Source organism: Pleurodeles waltl, chromosome 8, assembly GCF_031143425.1.
Source record: "Pleurodeles waltl isolate 20211129_DDA chromosome 8, aPleWal1.hap1.20221129, whole genome shotgun sequence".
NCBI classification, from domain to species: domain Eukaryota; kingdom Metazoa; phylum Chordata; class Amphibia; order Caudata; family Salamandridae; genus Pleurodeles; species Pleurodeles waltl.
Genome location: NC_090447.1, coordinates 110,483,893 through 110,511,338, shown reverse-complemented (window position 1 = coordinate 110,511,338; position 27,446 = coordinate 110,483,893). Strand labels below are relative to the sequence as shown.

At 45.1% G+C, this 27,446-nt stretch overlaps 1 protein-coding gene across 4 annotated transcripts in view; it reads right to left on the bottom strand.

The window, feature by feature from the left end:
• FCHSD2 (FCH and double SH3 domains 2) overlaps nucleotides 1-27,446 on the bottom strand; it is a 441,879-nt gene that overhangs the window by 106,391 nt on the left and 308,042 nt on the right. For all 4 annotated transcript variants that reach the window (XM_069203852.1, XM_069203850.1, XM_069203849.1 and 1 more), the window contains exon 9: nucleotides 8,271-8,393. In XM_069203852.1, the coding sequence (XP_069059953.1) occupies nucleotides 8,271-8,393 (123 nt within the window). The remainder of the gene's footprint in view (nucleotides 1-8,270; nucleotides 8,394-27,446) is intronic.

Below are 27,446 nucleotides of genomic sequence, written 5' to 3'. Positions count from 1 at the left end.
AGGACAGGTAAAAAGCTTAGGTTTTGTATTGGACTCCCGTTTCACGATGGAACAACAAGCTAAGAAAATCTCCTCGGTCTATTTTGGTCTTATTAGATCTCTTAGGAAGATCCTCAATCTTCTTCCCGCTCTGTCCAGAAGGATCCTGGTCCAGGCACTGATTCTTTCTCGCCTGGACTATGGGAATTCCCTTTCTCTTAGCTCCCCAGAATACATGGTAAGGAGGCTGCAGATTGTGCAGAACACGGCAGCTAGGCTCCTTATGAACTACCCCAGACATCTTTCTGCCAAGCCAGCTCTTGTAGCACTCCATTGGCTGCCTGTCAAACAGCGCATACATTTTAAATCCATGTGCATCACTCACAGAGCCATACATAACAAAGGTCCTTTTTTTCTCAGAAAACACATTTCCATTCACGCTCCTCTGAGACACCTCAGATCTTCTTCTGCCCGGCAGATCCATATACCCCGCGTCTATAGACTATGGGGTGGAAACTCCTTTATTATCAAGGCTGCCCATCTCTGGAATGCCTTACCTCTTGAGCTTCGCCATGAATCCTCTGAATCTCTTTTTAGGAAGAGACTGAAAACCATTCTCTTTAGCCACTAGTCTGCCCTTCATGTTTTCTTCTGGATTTCTCTGTACCTTCAGCGCTGGGATGCCCGAGGGTAGCTACGCGCTTTATAAATGCATAAAACTAAAACTAATTGTTATATTAGTCCTCCTGGCAAACGTGCCTCCAAACCAAATTTTATGCCCCCACAAGCAAAACCATTCATTCATGGGTGAATAAAAATACTGATTCTTAAGATCTGTTTTCCTGGCAGTGCAATTCTTCTGCCCTCTGTGTCGAGCTATGAAGCCTGGCTAGCCGTCCCGCTGAGGGGCTGGTTTTCTTCCTCCACTCCAGACTCCATTGTCTCTAGCTGGTTCCGCCTCTGCATCTCACCTCTGGTTCCCGGCATATGCTGAAGCCTGCTGATGTTGGTGACCTGTGAAAGGGTGTGCCCCAGACTTTTCAAGTACCTGTTACCTATTCTAAGTGTGCCTGAGGAATCTAGTTCTATGTTTTCCGGACAATGTAGTTCTTTTGCCATATATGGAAGTTCAATTCTCATCTGCGCTTACTGGTTGCACCATTTCTTGGATTTAGATCTCCGCATCCCCTAAAGGATCTGCGACCAAAGGTACTCCCGGCACATGTATGCTGATGCCATGAGCTGGCACAGTTGCTCTTTCATGCTTCACAGGGGTTATCTCTGGCATGCAGCACGGGTTACGCAACAAAGCTCATCAAGCTGTTAGCTCCTTTTTGGTGTAGGATGTTGCATGCACCTGATGTAATATTTGCTTGGCTAGAGACACAACTATTTCAGATAGAAGGCCTGCTTAGATGTGTTTTTAGGCCAAGCACACAAGCTCTCTGACCCGTTGTAATCTATCTGTGGGCTTTTAACCACACCCACCGCACGCCCATCAATATCACTAGTTCATGGGCTTACCTTTCAAAAATCCTTTGTTATCATTAGTAAACGTTTTATGTCTGTCTGTTACATGGATAATGCACGTTTGCCAATATGTTTGACTGCGAGCGAACTTCTTTTTCCTTTTGTGTCTCTCCTTCGCGCTCATAGTGGCTTGGGGGGTTGAATCAGCTCACTTACGTCAACTGATTTACTTTTCATTTTCGATTTATGTGGCAACAAAAGTCCAGTTAGGAATTTACAATGCTAATAGCTCTAACAATAACGTTTTGGAGAATCAATAAAAAAACAAGCATTGACAAAGTCAAATGTTTTACAGCCACCTCCTTTGCATTGCCTATGCTTGTTTTTAAGTATAAGCCGGAATCCTCATGCTTTATGAGCCCAACTAGGTTTCATCTTTTTTAAATATTTTCTCTTGTGCTCTTGCCACACACGTCAATTTAAACCATGTTAAGTCTAGCTTTTGCAAATGTACTTTACTACATTGGAGACATCAGTATTTTACAGGAAGGCCCCAGGCCCCGGTATCGGTGTAGTCTGTCTGTTATTGCACTAATAAATAAACTTCCAGTCCGCTGTTCCCATTTGGACCCATGTTAGTTGTTCCTCCACTGATTTTAACCCCTTCCTTTTTCACACATCAATTAGCATAGAGTTACAACAAACTTTCTACTGAATCCCTACAACATTTGTTCACTCAGCGGTGCCCAATTTCACAAGTTATGGTCTCGATCTTTCAGAGGCGTTACTAGACAACCCCTTTGCTCATTTATTTATAACTTTTACTTTTGACGTTATTGGTGTTCTTAGGGGGCACCAGCTAAAGGTCTTCACTTGAGAGCTCCACGCTACCCCAACACTCACATTTTCATGTTTTTTAGTAGAATAATTTCCTGGCCACTTGTTCTCGAAACATCTTGCCAACATTTCCCATCACTGCCTCCGCTTCTGCTTCTCTTCCCAGAAGCAATATTTATATTTACATTTGGCAGCCAATCTGTTTTGGGCACATTCGATCTCCAAGAATTTCCATAGAGTTAAAAGACTGTATGCTTAGCTATAGATAAAAAATGCTTCTCATTATTGTCAGTCCCGCAGTTCATGTCCATGGAGCAAAAAGTAGGATTCTCACCTTAAGATACCTCCATCAGCCTTATGACCAAAGGCTCCCCTTAATGCCATGCAGGTGTTGTATACCAAATATGTCAGCTGGATACAGCAGCCAATCAGGACTCAGCCAAGCACAAAAAGACATGCTTTTGTATTCAGCCTCAGAAGTTTACATCTTGATCAGCAAGCAATCAGAAGTATTTATCTTGGTTAGCAAGAGAGACACAAAACCTCACACCAAGGTACTTGACTACTCGGTCTCCTTGACTGGATGTTGCAAGGGGTAGGTCCACACTGTCCGTGATAAACTATCAATCCAACACCAGGATCCTAATTACCACTGGAGAGGGACACGCTAAACACCCACAGATGTATAGCATAACACACCTCCATCCTCTTGGGAATTCAGAACCAGTACCCAAAGAAAAGATGAGACAAGTGCACAATTTATTAAACATTGTGGTACCCATTTCAAGAAATGAGAATCGTACACGGACAAGAACAGAAAATGCAATCCCTATACTGAGATAACTTGCAAGGTATCAAAATCCTCTTTTATTCTCCAAAACACCCGCCTCTTTCAAACTTGGACAAAGGACAGGAGAACAACAGCAATTGGTGTCATCAAAGCAGACTTCAAGTTTCTTAATAAGGTTATGCAAGATCAACTGTCTCAGTTTTCAGGACCACCGAAGAGTCTGGGATCTTCAGATCATCATTCCACTGCCTCACTCCAAACTTTTGGATTCTTCATAGAGAATTCTGAATACTGGTCACAGTTGCAGGAGGCTGGCCTGGTGTGTGGTGGGTACCTATGGTACTTATACCTTATAGAAGGTCCAGTTATCCCTTGTTAGTGTAGTGTAGTCAGTGTCTAGAAGCCAGGCTCTCTAGAGGCAGCTGTGGATGAGCAGCCAAGGCTCATCTAGGAGACATGCAAAGCTCATGCAACACCACTGTAGTCACACATTACTCACACACATGAAAGAAAACAATCAGTGTTTCAAAAATAAAGGTACTTTCTTTTGGTGACACAAATACCAAAAAAACTGAGGCTATACTCCCTTAGGAGGTAAGTAAATCACAAATGATGTACACTAGTATGCAGAAATAGGCATAAAAACAGTGCAATTACTGTGAATCACAATAGAGAGGAATAGGCCTAGGTGGAGCACAAACCATATAGTAATAAAGTGGAATGCGAAAGTCAGTCCCCCACCTAGGTAAGTGTAGCGTGTAGAGGGGAGCTGGGAGTACTAAGAAAGCCCAAAGGTAAGTACCACAACCCACCCCAGCGACCAGGAAAGCAGAAGTAAATCACAGTATGTTTCCCAGAACACGCACAAAGTAAAAAAGAATATTGCAAAACCCAGAAGAGGCTGCAAGACCCCAACAGTGGATTCCTGGACCAGAGGACCTGTGGAGAGAGGGGACCAAGTCCAAGGAGCACAGAAGAGTCCAGGAAGGGCAGGGGGCCCTACCCAGTAGGATGAAGGGCCAAGAAGTGAACCACCGGTGGAGAAGAAGAGTCAGCACTGCACCCAAGAAGACAAAGTCAGGTTCCTGGAGGGTGCAGGTGAGGTCCCACGCCAGAAGGAGGATTGCAGTCAGATATGCGCCATCGGGTTCTGCCAACAAGCCTTGGCAGTCGCAAAACTCACGGTTACCGGAAAGTGGAGCTGCCGGGGACCAGGAAGGAGCAGGTGGACTCTACCCAGGAGGGGGAATCAGAGGGGACCCTCGGCAACAATGAGAGCACATAGAAGCCCAGGCAGCACCCACAGGACGGGGACAGGAGTGTCGAAGAAGAGGCCCACGCAGCATTACGAGAAAGGCTCCCATGCCGCCGGAGAATGACTCCGGGAGCTACGCGTCGCAATAAGGAGTGCTGTGGGCTGCAGCTTCAAGACGCCTGAAGATCTTGGAGGAAGGATGCCAAAGAGCCTTTACACCTGCAAAGGACGTGGTGCATGGGGATACTGTCTTGCGTGGGCAGGCAAGGGCTTACCTCCACCCAAGGTGTGCAGTTGGAAGAGAGGACCGCCGGGACCACTTCAGTCCACCACCCATGGTGCAGGATCCACGCAGCCTGGGAGGAGAGGGGATCTACACATCAGGTCGTCATTACAGATGGTGCCTGCAGAAGTAGGGGAGTGACTCCTTCACCCCAGAGGAGATTCCTTCTTCCTTCTAATGCAGGCTGAAGATGGGCTGCCCTCAGAGGATGGACGACCGGGGAAATGTTGCAGTTGCTGGAAGGAGTCGTGGATACAATGTTGCAGAAGGCGTCTTGCTTCTTTGTTGCAGCTTGCCGGGTCCTGGAGCGTCCAGATGCAGTTTCTTTGTTCAGTAGTCAAAGAGGAGAGTGCAGAGGATTCCTGCTGGAGTCTTGCAATCCGAATCTGAGGAACCACCCAAAGGAAAGACACTAAATAGCCCTGAAAGGGGGATTAGTCACCCAGCTGGGTGACCACCTATCAGGAGCGGGCTCTGACGTCACCTGCTGGCACTGGCCTCTAAGATGCTCCTAGAGTTCCCTGCCAAGCTTGAAACCAAGATGGAAAAACCCAGGGACCCTCTTGGAAGAGCTCTGAGCACCACCCCGGGGGTGGTGATGGACAGGGGCGTGGTGACTCCCCTTTCCTTTGTCCAGTTTTGCGCCAAAGCAGGGACTGGGGGTCCCTTAACCGGTGTAGACTGGGTTATGCAAGGAGGGCATTGCAAAGAATTGCCAGTGGCTTTGGGAAGCTACCCCTTCCCAGCCTGTAACACCTATTTCCAAAGGGAAATCCTTTGTTCTGCCTTCCAGGGCTTGAGCTTCTCAAGCAACAGGAGGGCAGAAACCTGTTTGGGAAGTGGCAGCAGCTTGGGCTGCCTGAAAACACACAGGAGGCTGAAATGGCATTGCTGGGGGTCCTCTAAGGAGCCCCCAGAGTGCATGAAATCATACAACCAATGCTTGCAAAAGCCTTGGGGTATGATTTCAACATGTTTGATATCAAACATGCCTATGTTTGGAGTTACCATTATGTAGTTGGGCATAGGTAGTGACCTATGTCCAGTACACGAATAAAATGGCGTCCCTGCACTCGCGAAGTCTGAGAAAATGGGCCTGGAGTTCGTGGGGGCACCACTCTAGTGCAGGGGAGTCCTTACACACAGGTACTTCGCACCCTGCCCCCTGGGCTGGAAGGCCTGTCATAGGGGTGACTTATAAGTGACCTGGTGTAGTGAAAAGTGGCAGTGAAAGGGTGCTTGCACCTTTTCACGCAGGCTGCAATGGCAGTCCTGCAGAAACCTTTGCTTGGGTTCCCTATAGATGGCAAAATATATGCTGCAGCCCATAGGGATCTCCTGAAACCCAAATGCCATGGGTACCTAGTTACCATATACTAGGTACTTATAATGGGGCACCAGTGTGCCAATTGCGGGTGAAATACAGTGATAAGTTACCAACTAAATTTAGGGACGAGAGCATAACGTCTGGGGTCCTGGTAAGCAGGATCCCAGTAGACACAGTCAAACACACTGACAAACAGGCTAAAAGTGGGGGTAACCAAGCTAGAAAGAGGCTACTTTCCTACAAACTGTCATACAGAATTATCAGTTGTGTTCAGACCATATAGGAGCCATAGTGCACCTAATGTTTCCCACCAATCTCTCATCCATCCTCTGAATACGCTCTACCATGCAGTTTTGTAAATTCTCAAACATCAGTCATGGCTTTCTCCATGGTCTCCTGATGGTGTTCCACTAGGGCAGAAAGATTTCCACCAGCATGAGGGCATGTTACGTGCCTTTCTCCCTCTCCAAAGGCTTTATGGCAGTTTCTTTGATACATTTAAGAACGACCACCTGTTTTAAAGAGAATGCATTCTCTTACTCAAAGTCACTGTCAGATTCCCCCAACTTGGGGATTATAGCTTCATCTGCATAAGCTTGATATCAAGTGCACAGCACAGCATTTTGAACTCTCTGGAACCAATGGATTTGGAAGGCTGGAAGGCCAGTGTAATGTGAAATGCTGTAGTTGATTCTGGTATTCCCGTCGCTTCCAGAGCGGGTTTCAGAGCATGCATGTGCTGGAAGCAGCTGCTGCCTATTATATCTGTTCATGAAATTGAAATCTTCTATCCTTCTTAGTGACCTCAGAGCTGCAGTGCAGACACCCGTTCTTACTCCTCTAGATGGTGATACTGCTATCCTGGCAGTTATTCCCAAATGCTCTGCTGCTTTTCTTCCTTCTATTCGGCATGCGGCCACTGCATTGGTCACCGATGCAAAGAAATCTGACCTCATCTCTTGCATTCTAAAGCATCGCCACTGGCTCCCAAACAAAACCCAGGGTGGAATTAACATGGTTCTGCGTAACACTTGAAACATCCACTTTACCTGAAGAGCCAACTCCAATTCACTGGCACACAACGGGCAACAAGAGCGAAAACCTTTCTGTTGGGATCACAAAACTAGAACAAGCATTTGCAATGCAGGGGTTCGCAAAAGCTAGACTTAACAGGCTTCAAATTGACATGTGTGTGGCAAGAGCACAAGAGAAAATATTTAAGAAATATGAAACCTAGTTGGGCTCATAAAGCGTGAGGATTCCTGCTTATACTTAAAAACAAGCATAGGTGCAACGGAGGTGGCTGTAAAACTTCTGACTTTGTCAGTGCTTGTTTTGTGATTGATTCTCCAAAACTTTATTGTTGAGGGAGCTGCACGGCCTCGACAATATAGGGGAAAAAAAGACTAAAATGAAAAATATTTTTGTCTCCGAAAAAGCACACAGCCCCTCTAATAAAGGGAACTACTTTGCGTGTGGACAAGTGCCTTGTGTAAGACCAGTACCTCTTCACTCACAGTGAAGTTAGCCAATGACTGAAGGGTGTGAAAGGAAAATGTGAATGACACAACAGACCAATAGATAAAGCGGGCTGGCTGAAAGCCCCAATAAGTTATTATATATAAATATGGTAAAATCAAAGGTCTTGGCTAACGCAAGACCTAAAAAATGAAGGCTCTCTTGGTTAGGAGCGCAGCCGCAAATGTTATCGTGGAAGCTTGAATTTCCAAATTCAATATTAGTGACGTATCTAAGGATAAATTGTGTCTTTAATAAATTAAAATATTCTAGATTTTGGAGTGAAATGGTGTGAGAATGTTTTAACTAAAATTAAATTTTGGTGGAGTGTTATGGTGATTTTTTTTTTTTACACAAATGGAGAAAGCTCAACTAAGCCTTTTTAAAACTAAACAGCTGTAGTGCCTTAAGTGTACAGAACAGAAGTATCCAAGTACTAACGGAAAAGCCTGCAAGAGCGAATTGTGTGTACAATAAGGTGAATCCAATAACAAAATTGGTACCTATGTTTAATAAAAACTGCTCGAACAACACACATGTTCACAGCAAGGCAGTTTTCAGAACTGGGATAAAAGAGGGCTCATTCTCTTTTAGCAGAAATTATCAACATGTGACATTATGAAAACCAAAGTATTGGTGTTCTGCGCACCGTGCCTTTTTAACACACCTCTACAACTGTTTCAAGAAAAGCAGCCGAGGGGAAGTCTGCAATAACAGAACAATTCACTGGCCCTTCCCAAGGCACTCGCATCCCAAAGGGACACGATGCTGAGTTGTGATACAGGTCGAGATTTGGCATAAATGGGCTTACCCGGTTGGAGGTTTCCAATAAAAACTGGAATGTGTTCTGCACGGCTTGGCAGGTCTCCAGCTCAGTCCTGCTGAACGCCATCACGTAGTCCTTCAGATGGTCGTTGAAGTTACCATCCAGAGCCTGTGAGCAAAGGAGAAAGGTCACATTCATTAGTACAAAATGAGTCTGAAACTCATAGGACTCATCACGACTTACTATGGAGAGCTATGGGAAAGTTATCCTAGTGGAAATAAGAAACGAAAAGGATTTCTAAAACCATAACCAAAAGTCAATATTGTTTTACAACTGAATAATGAATTTAATGAGACAATGAAAAACAGAAAATGCAAAGAGAAATGTAAGGCCTTGAAAAGAGACAGGTGATCTGAAACATGCTGGCATGGACAGAAATGCTTTATAATATGAAATAAAGTGTGGCATGTTTAGTTATATGAAGAATACAATCTCTATTTGAGAAAAACTAATAGTATTTACAAGGAGTTTTTGTTCCTGAAACGAAAATATTTTGCAAACAAATTTCCTCAGCTTCAGAAGAATTCAATGGTGCCCCGAAAACGAAACTTCTGATGCCATTTCTGGAGATTCAGCGTATTCTCGTGCATGCATGAGCTCCATGTGTGGCCAATGAACGTAGTCTGTTTTAGGATGCATGTCTTTTAGTCCCTGCTCGTCCCTGCTCCATGGCCTGCTGTAACAGGGACACAGGAGGCAAGAAGTACCAAGTACAACATCTCACTGTCCATTTAACGGAAAATACAGCGACGAATGTAACAATCGATGTGAAAACTCCAGTTGAGATCATCAAACGAACGAAAAAAAAAACTTCTAGAATGCCTATTGTTGATGCTTGTTAGAGGTTCGGAACTGGATAAAGAGAACTGTGTTTTTAGCTACATGAAGTACCCATTTAAGACTGTGTTAAATTCAGACACTGGAACGTGCTGTTTATCTCCACTAGGTGGCGCGCAGTACATTCAGTCAGTAATACGATACATTCTACTTTTAGACTAAAGGCAAGTGATTATCAGACCTCTGGACATTCCCACACTGGAAACGCAGCCACCGATCTAGGTGGCATAGAGGCCACGACAGGCCGTGTGAAATGTCAAACAAACGTACCAAGCGTCTGCCTGGCCCTACCCAAACCCCCTTAGTCGCGTCTAAAACGTCCCCCACACTTCGCCTACACCACTGAGGGGTCAGAGGCCGCAAGTGGGCGCTTCCACACACCCTAAGAGGAGGGCCCTTAAACTTCGCAAAAACAAAGATTTTGGCCCAATATAGGTATCTAGGGGAAGAAAAAAACACCACCACAAACCTACAGGATTACAGCAACAGTAACGGAGGCTCTGATCGTGGTCGGATAAACACCGACGGTGGTTACATTTCTGCAGCTGTCTCCTGGATATCGAGCGCATTTAGGGGCGAAATTATCTGAGCTCAGAGATAGCTAGCGCTGTGCTTAATTTGTAAATGAAAAGATGCCGGTGCTCAAAGCCCTCCTCTTAAACACCTGCTGCTGCAATTAATTGTGGGAGCACAGAATATTGAGGCAACGTAATCCTGAAGCCATCTCGGGCCTCTTCGATCCATTTACACTCACTCCCTGCCCCCTTCAGCTCACTTGCAGCGTTCTGTTTTCTCTCATTGTGACGCTTTTTCGTTTTTCTCTTCCTCCGTCTTTCCCATATGTGCATTTTGCTCGCAACAAGTGCTCAGAGGGTAGAATAAGCGCAGGCCCTCAAAAATAAGTACCGGTGCTGAGCACCGGAAACATCAAGCACAAATTAAGCACTGGCAGGCGTCGGATATTCTCAGAGCGGTGGGTCGGGTAGGAAGTGAAGAGGGGACGGAGCATGGAAGACCGTCCTTCTACAAACCCACCAGCCTGTTCACGCAGCCCTGCAGGCGACATGCATCTGGGCCGGCAGCTGTTGACAGCCTCAATTCTCCAAACCCCTCATCCCTCGTTTCATCTCAAAGACACACGTGGTCCTAAAATACACCGATGTTCATGCATTGTGGAGCATTGCAGCACTGCTCTGGGTGCATCCACGGTACACGCTCAAGTGAAGTACAAACTCCAAAGCTTGGCATTCGATGTTAGTAGGCCCCCTAGGCTCGTGGACAATCCCGGGACACTTGCTTTATAGGTTAGTAGACACCCAATGGCTCCTGGCCAATCCCGGAGCACTTCCTTTCTAGGAAGCACCCTAGGCTCCTGGCCAATCCCAGAGCGCTTGCTTTGTAGGTTAGTAGACACCCTAGGCACATGGCCAATCCCGGGGCACTTGCTTTGTAGGTTAGGAGGCACCCATGGCTGCTAGCCAATACCGGAGCACTTCCTTTCTAGGAGGCACCCTAGGCTCCTGGCCAATCCCAGAGCACGTGCTTTCTAGGTTAGTAGACACTCTAGGCTCATGGCCAATCCCAGAGCACGTGCTTTCTAGGTTAGTAGACACTCTAGGCTCATGGCCAATCCCAGAGCACGTGCTTTCTAGGTTAGTAGACACTCTAGGCTCATGGCCAATCCCAGAGCACGTGCTTTCTAGGTTAGTAGGCACCCATGGCCTCGGCCAATCCCGGAACAGTTGGCTTTCAGTATCAGTTGGCACCCTAGGCTCTTGGCCAATGATGAGGCGCTTTGCTTTCTATGTCAGTAGGCACCCTAGGCATCTGGCCTGTTACTTCTCCAGCCACCTCCGTCGTTCCCCCTTACTTCCCCACATTTCCCATTTTCATCTTCGTCTCGGGTTTAAGCAAAGACCCTTGGGACTTATCACTCAGGCAGCTTCATCTCCTCTCCCCCTCTGCCTTCAGCCTTTTCTTAGCCCCCTGTCATTCGCCCTCCCTGGACAATTTCTTGCATTCTTTCACCCGCACCCATCGCTTTTCTTTGACTCACATTCTATGCCACCCGCTGTCATCGTCTCTGTCCACCGCCCTTGAACACCCCTCCCTCATTTGGGGGGTTTTCAAGAGAGGCCAATTCCATTAATGTTTACACCCCACGTGCTATCGTTTACACTAGCAATTTCATTCGTAGCTACAGGTAACCCAATACTTTTTTTTCCCCATTATGCACCATGTGCCCCGAAGGCCCTCCCTTGGCACTCCTCTAAAAACATCTGCTTGCATCTGCACTCTGAGGTACCAACATTTTCTCCTGAGTCATTCTCCCAGGCTTGGTCACTCTGTTCTAGTGTTTTCACCCTCTCTCCTTCACCACCTCTCCACAGAGGACCTCAGTCATAGTTCTTTGCACATCTCTCATTGTCCTCACTGCCACACTAGTCTGCTCACACATTTCTGCTTCTCTGTCTCCTCTAGACTACCCCTAGTCCCACTCGACTAGGTCCTCTTCTTCCTATACCAGGTTATCTGGTGCTGGTGGTTCCTCTGTGTTCACCTTCTTCCCAGTTCAACTCTTCTCTCCCAGTGATACTTTGAGAACTTTCCACCAGCACTATCACTTCCCCATTCTGCACCATCTTCAGTGTGTGTCCCTTTGAGACTTTTACTTAGACCACTGTCGCCTGTATGAGCGCTCCGTGTTTCAGCGACACTCTCCAGACCGCTTGCCTTGGGGCTATCCTGTGGACCACATACTCAGTCCTCTTCTCCAGAGACTGGTGGGCATTGGAAGATGATGTGAGGCTAGCGGGTTGACCTGCTCACTCCATCTTCCATCCCGCTTTCATAGCCATTGCAGTCGTTAGCAAGGCATGGCGTTGTGTCCTACCGCCTCTGCACTGATTTCCTGACCACTGTCTTTCCTCGTCACCTCTAGTTGTAGCCAGCGGTGTCTTCTCTTTTTTTGGATAGGCGAGCCTGAGCGGATCACCTCCACACCACACCTATTAGGTGTTTGAACATTTTTCTCATGGACGTTGTCAGTGCTGAAACTCGTACGGTCCACCCAGACTCCTTCATGGCTGATTGGGCCGTCTCCTTACCAACTCTCCACGCACCATCCCACGCCCAGTCCCACCACTTCAATGACTTTCTTCTTGGCTTACAGCCCCACCACCATCATCGGTGAACTCAGGCCCACCTTCCCCAATGAGACTCACTAGCCGGCAGGCTATGCAAACCAGCACCAGTCTAGGAGTACCCTCCGCACACGGGAAGGAAGGAGCATCTACGTCCCCCTTCGAACAGTGCAATCCCCTGACCCAATGCCACAACTCAACATGGAGGTCGGTCGTGCCTGTACCCAAAGGAGGTGCAGCACCGATTCCACAGCTGTGAAACCAAACAAAAGACCACAAGGTCTGTGATCGCTCTTCCACCTAGGTACCATGGGATACTTCTCTTCGTGCATGCGAAACACCGGTACCCTACCAGAAATTAGGAGGGGAGAGGGTGCAGGGAAGGGCAAGAACAAAATGACCTCCCAAGAAAATTGGCACAGCTCGCAGGTAATCCAAACAACCACCCTATTTCTTGTGGGCTGGAGGACAGAAAAGGCTTTCTTTTCTTCTTCCAGAGCTCTTGCAGTAAATATCTCCTTCCCATGACCTCCTCAACTTCATGAGAAATGCCACAGTGAGAGAGCAGTTACAAAAGAGTCCTTTAATTTAAACCTAACAGATTAGACCCTAATAATATTATGCACAAACGTTTAACAATTAGCTAGGTGGAGATGCTGTTTTGTCTCATTCGGACCAGAGCTCTGCTTATTGTTGCGTCATCACTCACTTTGACGTGGGTTATTATGGTCATGAGACTGCTGCCTCACTTGTGGCCTTTGCCATTTGCCCCAACCTGCCTGGATTTTAATTGTTCCTCGGACCAGTAATCTGCTGCCCAACCATCTTCCTCATGGACCTCCTCATTGGCCTCCTCGTATTCCTATCACAATCAGATGGGTGCAATCCTTAAACAACGACCAATTTTGCATCTTTTGATTTATTACAACATATTGCATCTACTCACAATCCGGCTTCTGTCGGACTCAGTTTGTCATCTCCATAAATTGTGTATAGTATCATCCCCACTGTGGGTTCAAGTGAATAATATCAATTTGATCCCCTTATCGGCCTCCCAATGATTAGAGTCCTGATGAAGATCTCATAACCACAGAGGTCGAAACGTGTCTACTTTTACGACAAACTTGTTATTTACCTCATTTTGAATATACACGCCGTGTCCTTTCCAAACCTTGTGTGTTACATACATACTGCCATATTCTCAAGCGTGTCATGTTTTTTACTTCACTGGCACTGTTTCTGATTTTTGTGCTTTATACCAGTTGTTGACTCGCTAATTGTCATTAAACGTTCTACTTGGGAACATTTTCCCTATTTTCTTCTGAAACACCCCAGGTCCACGGTGGTCCCAAGGTGACTTGGGTTTGAGTACACTTTAATTTAAACCCATCATTTCACTTCCTCTTACCATTTGACTTGAGCCAGCAGGGTACAAGATCAACCACAGGCGCTAGCACGTTAACCACATAGTCTATGGGTCACTTCCGTTCTCAGGGTGAATCTGCAGAAGCACTTGACTGCTGAAATATCAGCAGGTGTGAAAAAACACCCATGGGGACACAGGATGTAGAAATTTTTATCAGTAGCAGGCAAGTTCCCAGGCTCAGATGTGTACTGCATCAGAACTGGTCACAGCAAAAACGAAACACAAAGGCACTGTTAAAACTATTTCACTTTCCCATGGGCAGGTGCAGCCTTCTTAGGCCAACTGGAAATAACCAGTAACTACTTAAATAAATGAGGGCAGTTGTGTAGCAGAATTTCTGGGGATTTTCACCAGTGGCTCAAAAAAATATATATATTTTCGTGGTTTTCACAGCATACGGAAAAGATGTGCACAGGGCGGCCACAAGTTTATTTTTCTATGTCCCATTTGTGTCATTTTCTTGCAAAATGGCAATAACGTCATTTTTGATTCTGTTTTTTTTTTACCATGTTCAAGAACACTTTCTTCAGGCTAGCTTTTAATCTTCTCAGGTCTAGAGCCGAGTCAGCTCAATCAGAAACACTTTATTGGCATTACATCATGCCTGGAAAGCACTTTAACACTCTTCTTTCATTTAAAAGTCCCGAGTTATTTAATCTGTTTTACAGTGCTGACAAGAGCAGACAATAGCTTCGGAGCGCTCTTGGGAATAGGAGGTGGTGGTCTATTGGGGAGTAAGACTGGTGATTTAAGCTTGAGTTGAGTTCAGCCTGATGGCAAAGGTGGCTCTTTAATGGTTAGTTTTATGCCCTGTACTCAGTCTCATAGTGAAAAGGTGGAGAGCTCCAGAGGGTTGAGCCCCAAAAGAACAGGGACCTTCCTCTGTACATCTGATGTCCTGATGGCCAGGTGGTTGGGTAGCACCAATTTGAAAAGGAAATCAGGTGTAACACCGTACACAGGTTTATGGAAAGATCAAAGAGTTTTGAAGCCAATCTTCTGCTTGACGAGCAGGTAATGGAGCACCATGGGAGTGGGTGAGTGATGGCCAAGCTGAGGATGAATTGGACAGAAAGTTTAGCTCTTTTCGAGCATGCACTCTGTTTTAGTACGGATTCCCTACGAGAACCCACCGAAGTACTATCAGAAATGCCCACTGCAAGCATGCGAGCCTTGTAGTGGTGTTTGTAGTAGATGGGAGTGTCTCTTGGAGGTAACTATGGTGATAACACAAGCTCATAGTCACACTGTCTAGTTGACGAAGGAAGGACAAATCCAAGTCATGGAAACACATATGTCTGAACTCGCGAGAGGGAATCAGGGGGGAACCCAAGGTGGGTTGGATCAGTGAACCCAAGGTGGGTTGGATCAGTGAACCCAAGGTGGGTTGGATCAGTGAACCCAAGGGGAGATCTTCCCAATCCTGAACGCATGATCCCAGTTTTTGGCTGGTTATGGTGAATGCTATTTTGGTTGACGATGCAGTATGTGTGAAAGTAGCCTTTAAGTCTGCTGTGATTACCAACATAGTAGTCTTGGTGTGTCTGAGTATCATCAGCATACAAGCAGCAAACAATACTCTGGCTGCTGATGATGTCTTCCAAAGAGAAGATGCATCTTATCAGGCTACAAGAGCAACCCTTAAACCCATGGGAGCCAGGGGAGAGAACAAGCTGTCTGGCAACAACAGTTCTCTCATTGGTACCGTTTATAACAATATATTAGGTAATGTGAGGCTAAATAACCTCATGAACAAATCATCCTTTTCAAATAAGACAGAGACAACCTAAAAGTGCTAAGAATTGTTTTTATCAACTGGAGTTAGTTACACATAAAAACATAGTAGAACTCAGTGCAATGTGTCCCTAGTGCCAAAGCCACAACATACACAGTTACAAGGGTCATACAAGTGAGCATGAGCTACTGTAATAGTAAACAAGCATTTGCAATGCAATAGGTCTCACGTTTGTTCGAGTTAGAGCTATTAGCATTATAAACTCCTCGCCGGACTTTATTTGCCACATAAATTGAAAATGAACAGTAAAACAGTTTCACATAAGCGAGCCGATTCAAAGCGCCACACCATGAGCGTGAAGGAGACACACAAAAGGAAAAAGAATTTTGCTCGCAGTCAAACGTGTCAGCAATCGTGCAATTAGGCATGTAACAGGGTCGATGTCCAAGGCGGTAACCAAACTGCCCCAAGGAGGGACAAATGTAAAGCATCTATCAATGATAAAGGATTTTTGAAGGGCAAGCCCATGAACGAGCGATAGTGATGGGCGTGTGGTGGGCGTGGTTAAAATCCCAACTAGATAACACGTCAGAAAAGCAGCGATTGCGCGCTGCTATGCTCATCCTAAAAAACACAGAACAGGGATCTCAAGTTAATCCAGAATGTCAGTCCACAGTATCAATGTTTGTTACCTGAGCGTGTCAATGGGGTTTCGACCAATGGACTAGATACAAGGATCTGATGAGGACAAGACGTTAAAGGGACAACTGTAAGCCTTTAATGAAAAAAATAGAAGAGGATAAAAAAATGAGAGAACACCTTAAAATTCGGGTGCACAAGCACCCCACAGTGCAGTAAGAAAAGAAGTATACTCACTATGGGGGCAGGCCCCTATGTCAACATGCCAGGCTCATAAACCGGTCTGTGGATGGATACACTCCGGTTTCAAAGCTGCAACCGGCTGAAAAGGTACAGCCCTGAGGTGCACGCTTAGAGGGGCACGAGTTTGCCTCATTAATCAGACCCTGTTGGTTTACTGTCCTAACTGCATATTTATGGTATTTTCATTCCCTATTTACACCTACTGTACATCACTTTAGACAAAGGCCTATGTGATGATGCATAACACGAAGGGTTGTCCACTTAAAAGAATATTTATTGAAGTATTCAAAGATATAAGAAACTCCCCAGGAGCCACAGGATCTGGAGATCACCTGCCTACTTAACACTCTACCAGGCACAGCCTCTCTACACTTTAAATTCCTTCAAAACACTCTATACAACAAGCATTGGCAAAACACAAAATACAGAACATTAAGATACCACAAACTACCAAAGAGGAATATCCATCTTCTCAGAGAGCCGCATGTGACATTTGAACACAATCCCACCTCAGACACCAGGTTACTGGTGATCTGCTCTTGCACCATTACCTGATTCTTCCTGATGACAACACATGCACAAGACGCAAAGGGACATACGCAAGCCACCGCAGAGAGAGGAGCTGCTCACCTCAGCGGCCAAATATAGGAGTGTGCTGCAGCCTCACACCATGGCCACCGCCTCTGGTTCTTGACCAGGAGAAAGCCCACGCTGCCGTGTCCCAAGCCAATCTCCTCTGCTCTTCCCTGCGACATCACGCATCTACCAATCAAAAGGGAAACCTCAGAAGTTTGGGGCTCATTTCCCAGCATCTACCACTGATGTGCAACAGAGTTGCCACAGTCTGCCCTGCCTCTTCCTGCCTATATCACGTGCAATCCAGGTGGTGTCACCTAAGAGGCACACGCTGCACCCGGGGCCGTATTAACAGAGGGCACCATGGTCTCTGTTTGCACCGAAGCACACCTTCAAATTAGCATGCCGGGTGTAAACAGGGACAGCGCGCATTATTGGTGATGCACCAGGGCAAATGTGAGCTCCTGGTTGCCCTGGGGCAGCACATTAGTGAAATATAGAGCGGCTGCTTCAAGCTTCACTGTGGAGGGGGCACCCACCTGCACTTCAAAGGGGTGGCAGATTTCACCCCGCAGACAGGTACAACTGCTGGGGCAAATAAGGGGAACACACAAACTATAAACTAAAATCTATAATTGAAAAAACAATGCTACTGGATTATGCCAATTATTAACACCTATCCTTAATGCACACTTGGAGTGACAGGATCTGAGTGATGTACTGTGGTATAGGAAGTCATCAATAAGGGAAACTGTGACAATGTAGGACTATAGGAAATTGTTGCACAACTTTTGAAGTGCCTTCTACTCGAATCAACTTGAAGACTACCAGGCCCACCACCAAACTGATTTTAGACACCTGCTGTTCTAGCACAAAGATAAATTACACGATCCTGGGTACAATGCCTCATCTAAAGAACTAGGTAAATTATACATTTAAAATCGTGCAACATTTCAGAGACTACTGTGAAATGCATGCAAGTGATATTGCAGGTTGCAAAAATAAAACCTCTGGCTGATCCGTGAAATGCAAAGTTACAAGAAAGAATTACACTCGGCTACAGCAGGGTGGAACTTATGTTTCTGTCCCCAGGGTTCACTACAAAGTCTGCGATATTGCTGCAAAACAATATTTAGCCTGGATCTGCCTAGAATCGAAGTTTCTCCTGGCTGCAAACCCAACCCGCAAAGCCTAGTGCAGAATGGCCCACTCAAACTTTATGGACCACAACTTTGTTCAGTATCAGATGTCATCGACCACCAACTGGAGCAGCCAATCAGGAATGTGGGTTCAGGGGTTGGGAGAAGGAGAGGGGATGCAAACCTTTTATAGAAGGAGCAACAAATAAATAAAAAAAACATAGCTGAACAATCAAACCACTGCTCACGCTGTGGGTGGAGAGGTGCTCCCCTCAGTTGGAAAAGATTTGCTTCATTTTAATTTAAACTTTTTTCAGAAATTAGATATGGATAATCAGATAAGGACTGACACGAAATACCAAATGCCATCTGGGTACTTTAAAAGACAGTTCCCTTTCTTAAACCTCGCAATCCTAGGAACGCCTTTGATTCTGGCTCATGTTTTCTTGCTCGAATCAGTGCCTTAAGAGCAATAGGCTACAAACATGCCCTATACAATCAGCCTAAAGTGATAATTAACCACCAATGGAACATAGCAGCATCCAATAAAAGAGCCGCACATCTGAACAACAGATAAAAAACAGTTAATTAAAAACAATTTGGCATAGATGACCACGGAATCAGGAGCAGATCCCTGAGACAGACAACAAAGCCATCCAATCATGAGAAAGAGGTTGACTTTGTACATGTATTGTTTTGTAAACAACAGGGTCTGCCAACAATAAACTAAAAAGTGAAAACTGAGGAGCACCATGATATCTGTCAATTACTCCATGGAGGACCACTTAGAGTGGTATGTTGGCTCTCCCCAACAAAAACACACCTGTGCGGTCACATCACTGTGAAGCACACTGAACCTGTACTAAATTCCCAAAACAGAGCACTGAACCCACAGGAATGTCCTTTCACAGAGCAGGAAACAATGCTAGGAAACCAGCATCACAGTCCCAGCCCTTCGGAGAACTCAGTCGGCGGTGCCCAGCAATGAGACGCTCGGCCGGGCATGCGGCTTCACGACTCCGCCATATCAGGGCAGCGCATGGCTGGCTGAGTGATGTACCTCCTGCTAAGCAAACACGCCTGGCACGAAAGTTTATTTTGAACTATACAAACAATGGGAGAACAGTCGTGTATCAAAGGGAAGGAGAGCAGGCGGCTCAAGGGCCCGCCTGGCACAGTTTTTCCAAAGCTTGCCTCTAGGTCAGTGCTTCAGTAGAGATCTGTAGTAGGTACCCTCCAGGAGGTTTTTGGAAGCCTGTGTTGAACAGTGGGTAGTTTCATTGAACATGAGGTGGGGATTGTTGATTGGACACCAGAACCGGAAGCAGAATTTGGCATCCTCGTTCAGGGCGGGAAGAGCAAAACCCACCAAGAGCTGAACAAGTACAGTTCATGAACTATCTTCTCACCTGCACACGTGTGTGTGTTTTGTGTGAGTGGTCTGTGTTTTATGAACAGTAAACTCCCACAATCTGCTAGTAGCTATGAGGTTTGTAGAATGCACAAGGTGAAAAAAAACATTCTCACTAAGATGTGCACAAGTTTCCTACAGGTGGCACTATTATTTACAAAAAAGTCTACAAACTTTCTAGGAGAATGCTGCAAACTGCTGCTCCTGCATTTCTCACAGAAAACAGCTATATCTTTCAAACACAGCTTGCACAACAGACTGGGAGGTGCACACCGAGGACGAGGTGGTTGAGGGGAGTAAAGAGCTCAGGAAATGACGGAATCTTCCCCCACCCTACCTAACTGGAGCGTCAGATGCCCATCACATTAAGGTCAAAAGGTGATCACAAGCAACTCACATTAGGAAGCTTATGAGCACCTGATCGAATCCAAAGATGCACTTTGCTCAAAAGTAGATTTATTCGGATAGTTAATACTTACAGTCCTAGACATTTAGGCAAACAACACATGAAAATAGTACAATCAATTAAAAAACACAGAAGACACTAGAATTTAAAATCCATCATGCTTACTTCGCACGGTTATAGCATGTATTTGCAATTAATTTAGTGCCACTGACACTACAGCTAAGCTGCATAATAGCACTTATTCTTGGAAAACACGTCTGTCAGGCACAGGCCCACTGGGTTACCCACGGCAGCTATAGAGTTCTTATGTACTGTGCAATTAATTAATCAACAAATACGGTCTGGCATCACCAATCTTGATAAAATGAAATATAAACCAGCACACTCAAGAACTAATTATATACTCAAACCATAACCACCGGAGCAAACCAGGCCAGAGGCATTTGACTAGTGTCAGTAAACAGGCAGGTGCCTAAAAATGAACTATCACACCCCTGAACATGCCCCCCCTGCACATCAAATACATCAGAAACAGGCTGTCCAACAGCAGTGCCCAAATGACTTAAGTAAGAAAAAAGACTCCAGATCATTTTAGACGCAGTCACCATGCCAAGCAGGAGTCATTTTATTTGTAAATAGATGATACACTGTGATTATTGGTCCTGCAAACTATATAATACAGACCGGGGCAACCCAGTTCTCAGTGGCAGGTCTCCTGCCGGCCATTTGAAGATGGATGGCAAAACACGTTTTTAAAGTTGAACCCATCCGAAAAATAACTTATTTTCACTTCTAAAGCTGTATCGAAAATAGAGTTTTGGACTATGCATTTTTAAATGGGCCATGCTAGGTTATTTTTTTCGGAATACCCGCATTTATTATGAATGCCAACCAATCACTTCAGGCAACAAAGGCGGCAAGCATCTGCTTATTTTATTAAAAAATCCTGAGGATTGTACTTCTGTTTATTGATAATAGATTCCACGTTCTCGTCGAGAATGCTTTTATTCAGTCTAGGATGGATTACAGGAACTCGGCAGATTTAACCTCCCCAGAAAATCTATAATTTACAGTTGGTACAAAATGTTAATGCTTGACCTTGAGTTATATATTGCTAGTTACTCTAAGTTTTCACAAAGTTCTCCTGTTTTACGTCAGCTCCGCTGTCCACCTATCGAAAGCCAAGTTACATTCAAAGCAATGGTCGTAGTGCTCGGAGCCAAGTCCCAGCCATCTCTGGACTTTATAGCAAATAGATTTTGCTCTCACTAGACCAATACAATACTTTGTTTGCACACCAATTCCTAATAAAAATTCATACCTCGGACAGTCAAATTCAGTTCAGTATCCGCCAATTCAGAAATGCTCCTTATGTCCCACCCACTCAACCAAAGATGATTATTCTTATCAATTTTTAGTGCTGTTTTACTATATAGCCCCAAGATATTTTATTGGACATTATACTCTATCAATATCGACTAGAGACCAGGAGTTAAAAACCATTAAAAAACTCAGACTAGTAGACTATATTAAAACATGAGATGAAAAAATGTATAAAACCCCACAGATGACTTCCAAACAGCTGGTTAAAGACTGTGCCCCATCACCCCCTGCAGATTCCTTAGACCTTGCAGGATTATTCTGCCATGCTTATTTCTAGAGAAAAGAGAAAATCTGCCCCACTGGCGATGGGTTTGGACAGCTCCAGGGTGAGGAGGGTTTGCAAGAAAGAGGAAACGTCAGCGAGACGAGAGGCGCCAGGTTTATAGAATGGTTCATGAGGAGTGCCACACTAGTTATTGACTTGGCAGACCTAGAACACAGTTATTGAAGACTAACCCTGCCCACGTCAATGCTCTCTGGAGTTGCTGCACATGCGCAGTGATCACTTGCTTCCACAATCCTTGGATTGGCTCCTGACTTGTGGGTGGAGCTTCAGAATTACTGCTTAGCAACTTAACACAAATCCTGATTTGATAGGTATTCGCCACGTCATGCCATCTCTGCCACTTTTCTGATAACCAGCCTCATCTACCCAGGCACCTGCACAAGTCATCTGTTGTCTTCCCCGTCACAGAACATTCTTCCGCCCGGGAGCAACAGTCTCATGTATCAGCGAGTGTGTGCTGTTTGTCCCGTCAGGGTGTACGAATCAACATCATGGAGTCAATATGAAAGAGTCTTTCACAGCAACCCATAACAGCCAGAACTTGTTTACGCTCCAACCCGATCTATGCTGGACCCAACCAGGGAATGAGCCATTCAACACTTTGTGCACCACAGCTCCTCTCTCCATCCTTTCTCCCCACCAAGCAATTGGATCAGATTCAAAAAAATCACGTTAACGCCTGCACACATTTGTGCGTTCTCCGTAATCCAGTCTGACAATCAAACTTTGGTACATCCCCTATTTGGGCACAGATTCTTGGAGAATTAAATGTTTAGATCTTACTTCCCCCAGCGCAGATGGACACCCACTTCTTTCCATCTCTGCTAGAACTACCGACCAAAAGCATTCTTCTGCTCAGCCACACGACAACAAAATCACCCAATGGTGCTGGAGAATTAAGTGTTGCTCCCTATGGTAAACCGAGCATCCCACCAAAATTGACGTTTCCTCTATTTCTTGCCAGTTTGCTCAATAATTAATAATTGCAATGTATTATTCATTAATTTAGTAGAATTTATGGTGCCTGGATGCCCCTTACGGGTGACAAGCAGAGCTCTACAAATCCACCCTACTTTACATCACAATGCAGCGTGCCACCTGGTGGCTGCTTCAAACCACTCTTGAACGCAAACTGAAAGTTCATGATTAAGGCATTACAGGATTCCTTTCACCTATAAGACATGGACCCTGGCAGATGGAGCAAATGTAGTTTCTGGAGGGTCGGTTTCCATTCAGTTTTTGTGATTTTCTTTACTGTGGAAATTATACGAATCAAGAAGCGTGACAAGAAGGGAAATTAAAAAGCTGGTCACGAGGAGGGATGCATGCCAAGGACTTGCGCAAAAGGGAAAAAAAAGGGGGATAGCTGCATAATGAGACAAGGGAATGGAGAGGCTTGCGTGCAGGGAGACATTAGGAGGTAATCCTGTGAGATTATGATTATCCGAAGAGCATTTAAAACTGAGTAACACTGCCACTAAATAGCTGACCGCTACGTTATCCAAGCAATGTTGGCTGAATTCCTCTCATCTGATCCCAGCTTTCCGGTTTCTATTTCTCACAGTTTTGTTATGGGGCTCGCTTCCTATCCAGGCTGATCCTCTGGCCAAAATATTTTCTTTATTTGGATAAGTATGTCACCCCTTACACCATTCTCATAATTTACAGGCATTTTGCAATATTTAGTTTACAATAATAACAGATAGCTTACAATCACAAAACGTGCAGAATACACCATCTTGAAGACCTGTGGTTCTTGAGAACTTGACTGGTGACACTGTACTGAAATCTACAAGAGTATTTGTGATTTCAGTGTCAAGCTACCCAAGCTGTAGACTGATGATCACAAACAAGAAAACAAGAGCAGAAAAAAAAGCTATTTTTTCTGGTGTGAGCCCATCTTAACCTGGACACCGCTGCCGGTAGGAAGAGGAACTCTCAGGTCCAGTTACAGTGAACAATGCTGAGAAAGGGGTATGACAGCGTGTCCATGAAGATTCAAGAAGCAGGCATCATTTTAAGACTCACAGGCTGTAACCACTTTTGCAGAAATTAAGTTTAGAAGCAAAACAATTTTTGTCTGTGTCCTCCTTTTCTCAAGATCCTCAAGTTCCAGGAAAGAAAATGACAATCCCTCTCAGAGTTCACTTCTTAATTTCGCCCTCATAAAACCCAACCCTGCCCTCTAGCTATAAATAAACAAAGGTCTGGGACAGGAATGCTCATCTCTTCTGCTCAGAGTCCCGCCTTTAACAAAGAGCCAGGTCTACAGAACTACTTCGTCACCCAGAGATCATATTCAGTCACTTTAAAGCGCACTGTCCTTTCAACACCATATTAGTTTCACTCTCCTTGCACCGTTTAGAGGTCTTCAAGTCTTCACCAAAGCGCAGATCAGATAACATGCCACAGGTGTATCTTAAGAGCTGCGACAAGGCTGGCAAATTCATGCAGATCATCTCAGGGAAAATCTTTCTGAGGATATAGAAAACTGATGCAGATGTTGTAAGGACAGCCTATATGGGCTGTCTGATATTTAAGAACAACTGCACAGTTTGCCTTGCATACTACTAATTCATGCTGCTTGTAAGTGACAAAGACTGCAGATAAATGTCACTAAAATCACAAACTGTGCAGAGTAACGTACACAAACAACTAGAATGTTTTAAAGAAGTTTTTAGTGACCTGCGCGGTCAATCCCTCGCACCAGCTTTCTTTGTACCAGCTGATTATTATTTTTAAAACGTTATTAAGCATACCATGCATTTCTGGAAAGAAAAACACATACAGATGTTACTTTTTCACAGCTCCTGGACAAATCTGATCAACCTCTGGATTTCTTATTATGCTTTAATATCACTAAAAAGAAAAATAATAAAAATGCCTTCATTGTCTCTTAGACTTTAGCGGTGAATAGAAATCAGTCTTATGTTGTTTTAAAAAAAAAAAAAGAATGAACACCTTTTTGATTTGCAACACACAGTTGGATTTATAATCACTGGTTGTTCATTTTATTATGACTGAAGAGGTAGTGTTTCTTGACAAACAGCAGAAGAGTAACATTTGCTCCTGAAATGTGGGCAGGGTTTAGCTGGACTTCATTAGGGGCCCAGGAGGCAGCCTTAAAGGCCAACACCCATTTCCATTAAAATTCAAGGCCTTTTTTGAGTAGGGGGAGGGATGAGGAGCAGTGTTTAACTACATCTATGATTGGAAGTTACGTCTCACCAGTTTGGAACCTCAGGGATTCCTCCAGACAACCCAGTAGCCTTCACCTCATTCACTTTACTTTACAACACTGACATACAGTTTTTCTAACACAAAATGGGGTAATGTCTTAAAAATGAAATATGGAAATGAAAAATCTTGCGCCTTAGTCTTGCCTTCCTTAGACTTTGCAATCGGGGTCTCAGAGGAGTTCACCCCCCACCCCATTAGCAGGCAGAGTTTAAAGTTATTCTGCCCTGCACATAATTCTTTAAAAAATACCCCAAATGCAAACACTGAAAGGTGTTTATAGGGAATCCACATGCGCTCTGTGTTGCTCCCTCCCTTGTGTGCTTCTTCCCTAGGCCTCTGTATTGCTCTCTCTCGTGCGCTGCTTAGCCACCCTCTAGGGGGGCTGCTCTTTCTCCAACACTGCTTTTCCCCTGCTCCCTTACTACCCAGCTTTATTTGTGTTTTTCTTCTCCCATCTGTTTTGCTATTGCCTCCTTCACACACACTCTTGTGGTCATTGCTGCTGGCTCCACCACTTTAAAAAAAAAAAAAAAAAAAACGCTTTTACACTACTTCAATTTCAAGTTTTTATTCCCATATCCATCCTGGATCAGTAAATTAAAAAATAGTGCCCACATGATGTCATCACACACCTACAGAAATGATACATCCATCACTAGTGGACACATCATCGCACCGTATTTCCTTCAGTCATCCTGCACAGTATTCACAGAAATATCAGGAAAGTCAACCGGTTCCAAAGGAGCGACCTATTGACTTTTCCAATGTTTGTTTAAAGAGGAGCTTATTCCAAGGTTGTTGTTGTCAGGCATTTCATTCCAGGGTATGGATTTCCAGGGATCTTTTTCAAGGCACATCTGAAAGTATTCTCACAGCTTAACCTTCAGAGCTCAATATAAAATATATGTCTGAGTCTGAAGTAGCAATATGTATAAATATGTATGTGCTCTGACGTCAGAGATGCTGCTGGTTAGGCAACATTTGCGATCAGGCAGTGCTTAATCGGGACACGTCCAACACAAAACTAACACAACTGGGCAAAGATGACCACATCATCCTGGCCCTTTAAACTCTGCATTGAAAAGACGCCTATCTTACATCTAGTCACCACGGCGACACTCCACACCAGAGTGGCCCCATTGCTGACCTACAACTGGAAGAACTTCATCTCTGTACTGACAGCCAAGCTCCAGAAGGTGCTCCAGCCACTGCAAATGATTTGGACAAAACATCTTGATTTCTGTAGAGCTGTAAGGCACTGACTGCACGAAAACATATGATCCGCACAGGCACGGGGCAGACGAGAGGAAGATGGCACACATCGGCAAGTGTGAACCTGTACTACACCTGTCTTCATTATAACCCGCGTGCCCACACCTGTAGGATTGACGCAACCCAACCACCCTCTGACCTTCGCACACAGTGACCAACACTTACCACACGTGCCACCTCATAACCCCACAATCTACCAACCATGCAAAACAAAGCGCGCATCCTTGCCCTCCTAGAAAGCGCCCCGAGGCCTGCACATGGATAAGAAGGCTATACAAATGTTGCAATACAATACAATGTTAAATAGGCGCAAGGAGATTTAAGTAGCAAATGCCGGTTTTTCTTGGTTTAAACCTGAAATGTTATTGTTTCTTGACATGACTAAACTTAAGACAAAAACATGAAGTTCTCATTATGTCATTTCTACAAACAGTCACAAGGAGCCAGTAAAAAGCCGGTTACGTTAGTCCGCATTCAAATAAGTTTGATGAAATAAGCTTAAATATTTTTCTAATGAGCTGGAAAGAACATGACCCAGTGAGCTGGGCTGGATTATGTTTCGAGTTAAGAATGTATGACGTAAATGTGATTGCAAACTCAGACTTCAGCCCCCATGCTGGTATGGACTTGTCTGACCCCAGCCAAAGAGAGGCTGGTACGGCTTGGTGATGGCTAGTCGGGCCCCTCCTCCCCCACCCTAAAGCAGCTTTTCCTCTCTGAAGTTTAAGCGTCTCTGGCTGAAGTTTCCCTTCTCTTGGCGGAAGGGCTTGTAGGACAGTGACAGGATCAGGGGGCTGTACCGGAAGTGCTCTTGTGACCGCACCGCAGGAATGTGAACAGACTGGTTGTGATATACACGAGCAGATTCACAACATGAAACTAGAGAAGCTTAGATCACCTATCAGCGGCCTGAGAGTGGTTACGTCTACAGACACCATCAACTTCCATGCTATAGAATCCATACATCAATCAGATATCTCTTCCGCACAAAGCATCGAGCTGTACTCGGCAACTACAAACACGTGTGCGTTTGTGTAAAAGGCCTGGCCCTACAACTGAGGCATTTTAAGCCATGGGACAAGTTGACAACTGCCCAGTGCCCCCCACCTTTCAAGGGGTGCGTGGGAAAGTGAACTCTCTCCCCATCGCCCATCTGTCTACTTCTCCAGCTCATCCTTTAACAGAGTGGTTCCTAACGTTTTGACTTCTGTGGACCCCCACTTTATCATTAATGCAACCCGGGGACGCCCCACTAAATCATTATTGGAATCCCGGGACCCCACACTGAGTAATTACTGAAAGCTGGGGACCTAATCTGTAAATATTATTTAATTTTCTAAGCAGTTGGGGACCCCCTGAGGAGCCTTTGCGTGGCCTCGGGGGTCCCCAAACCTCAGACTGGGAACCGCTGCATATTATTCAATA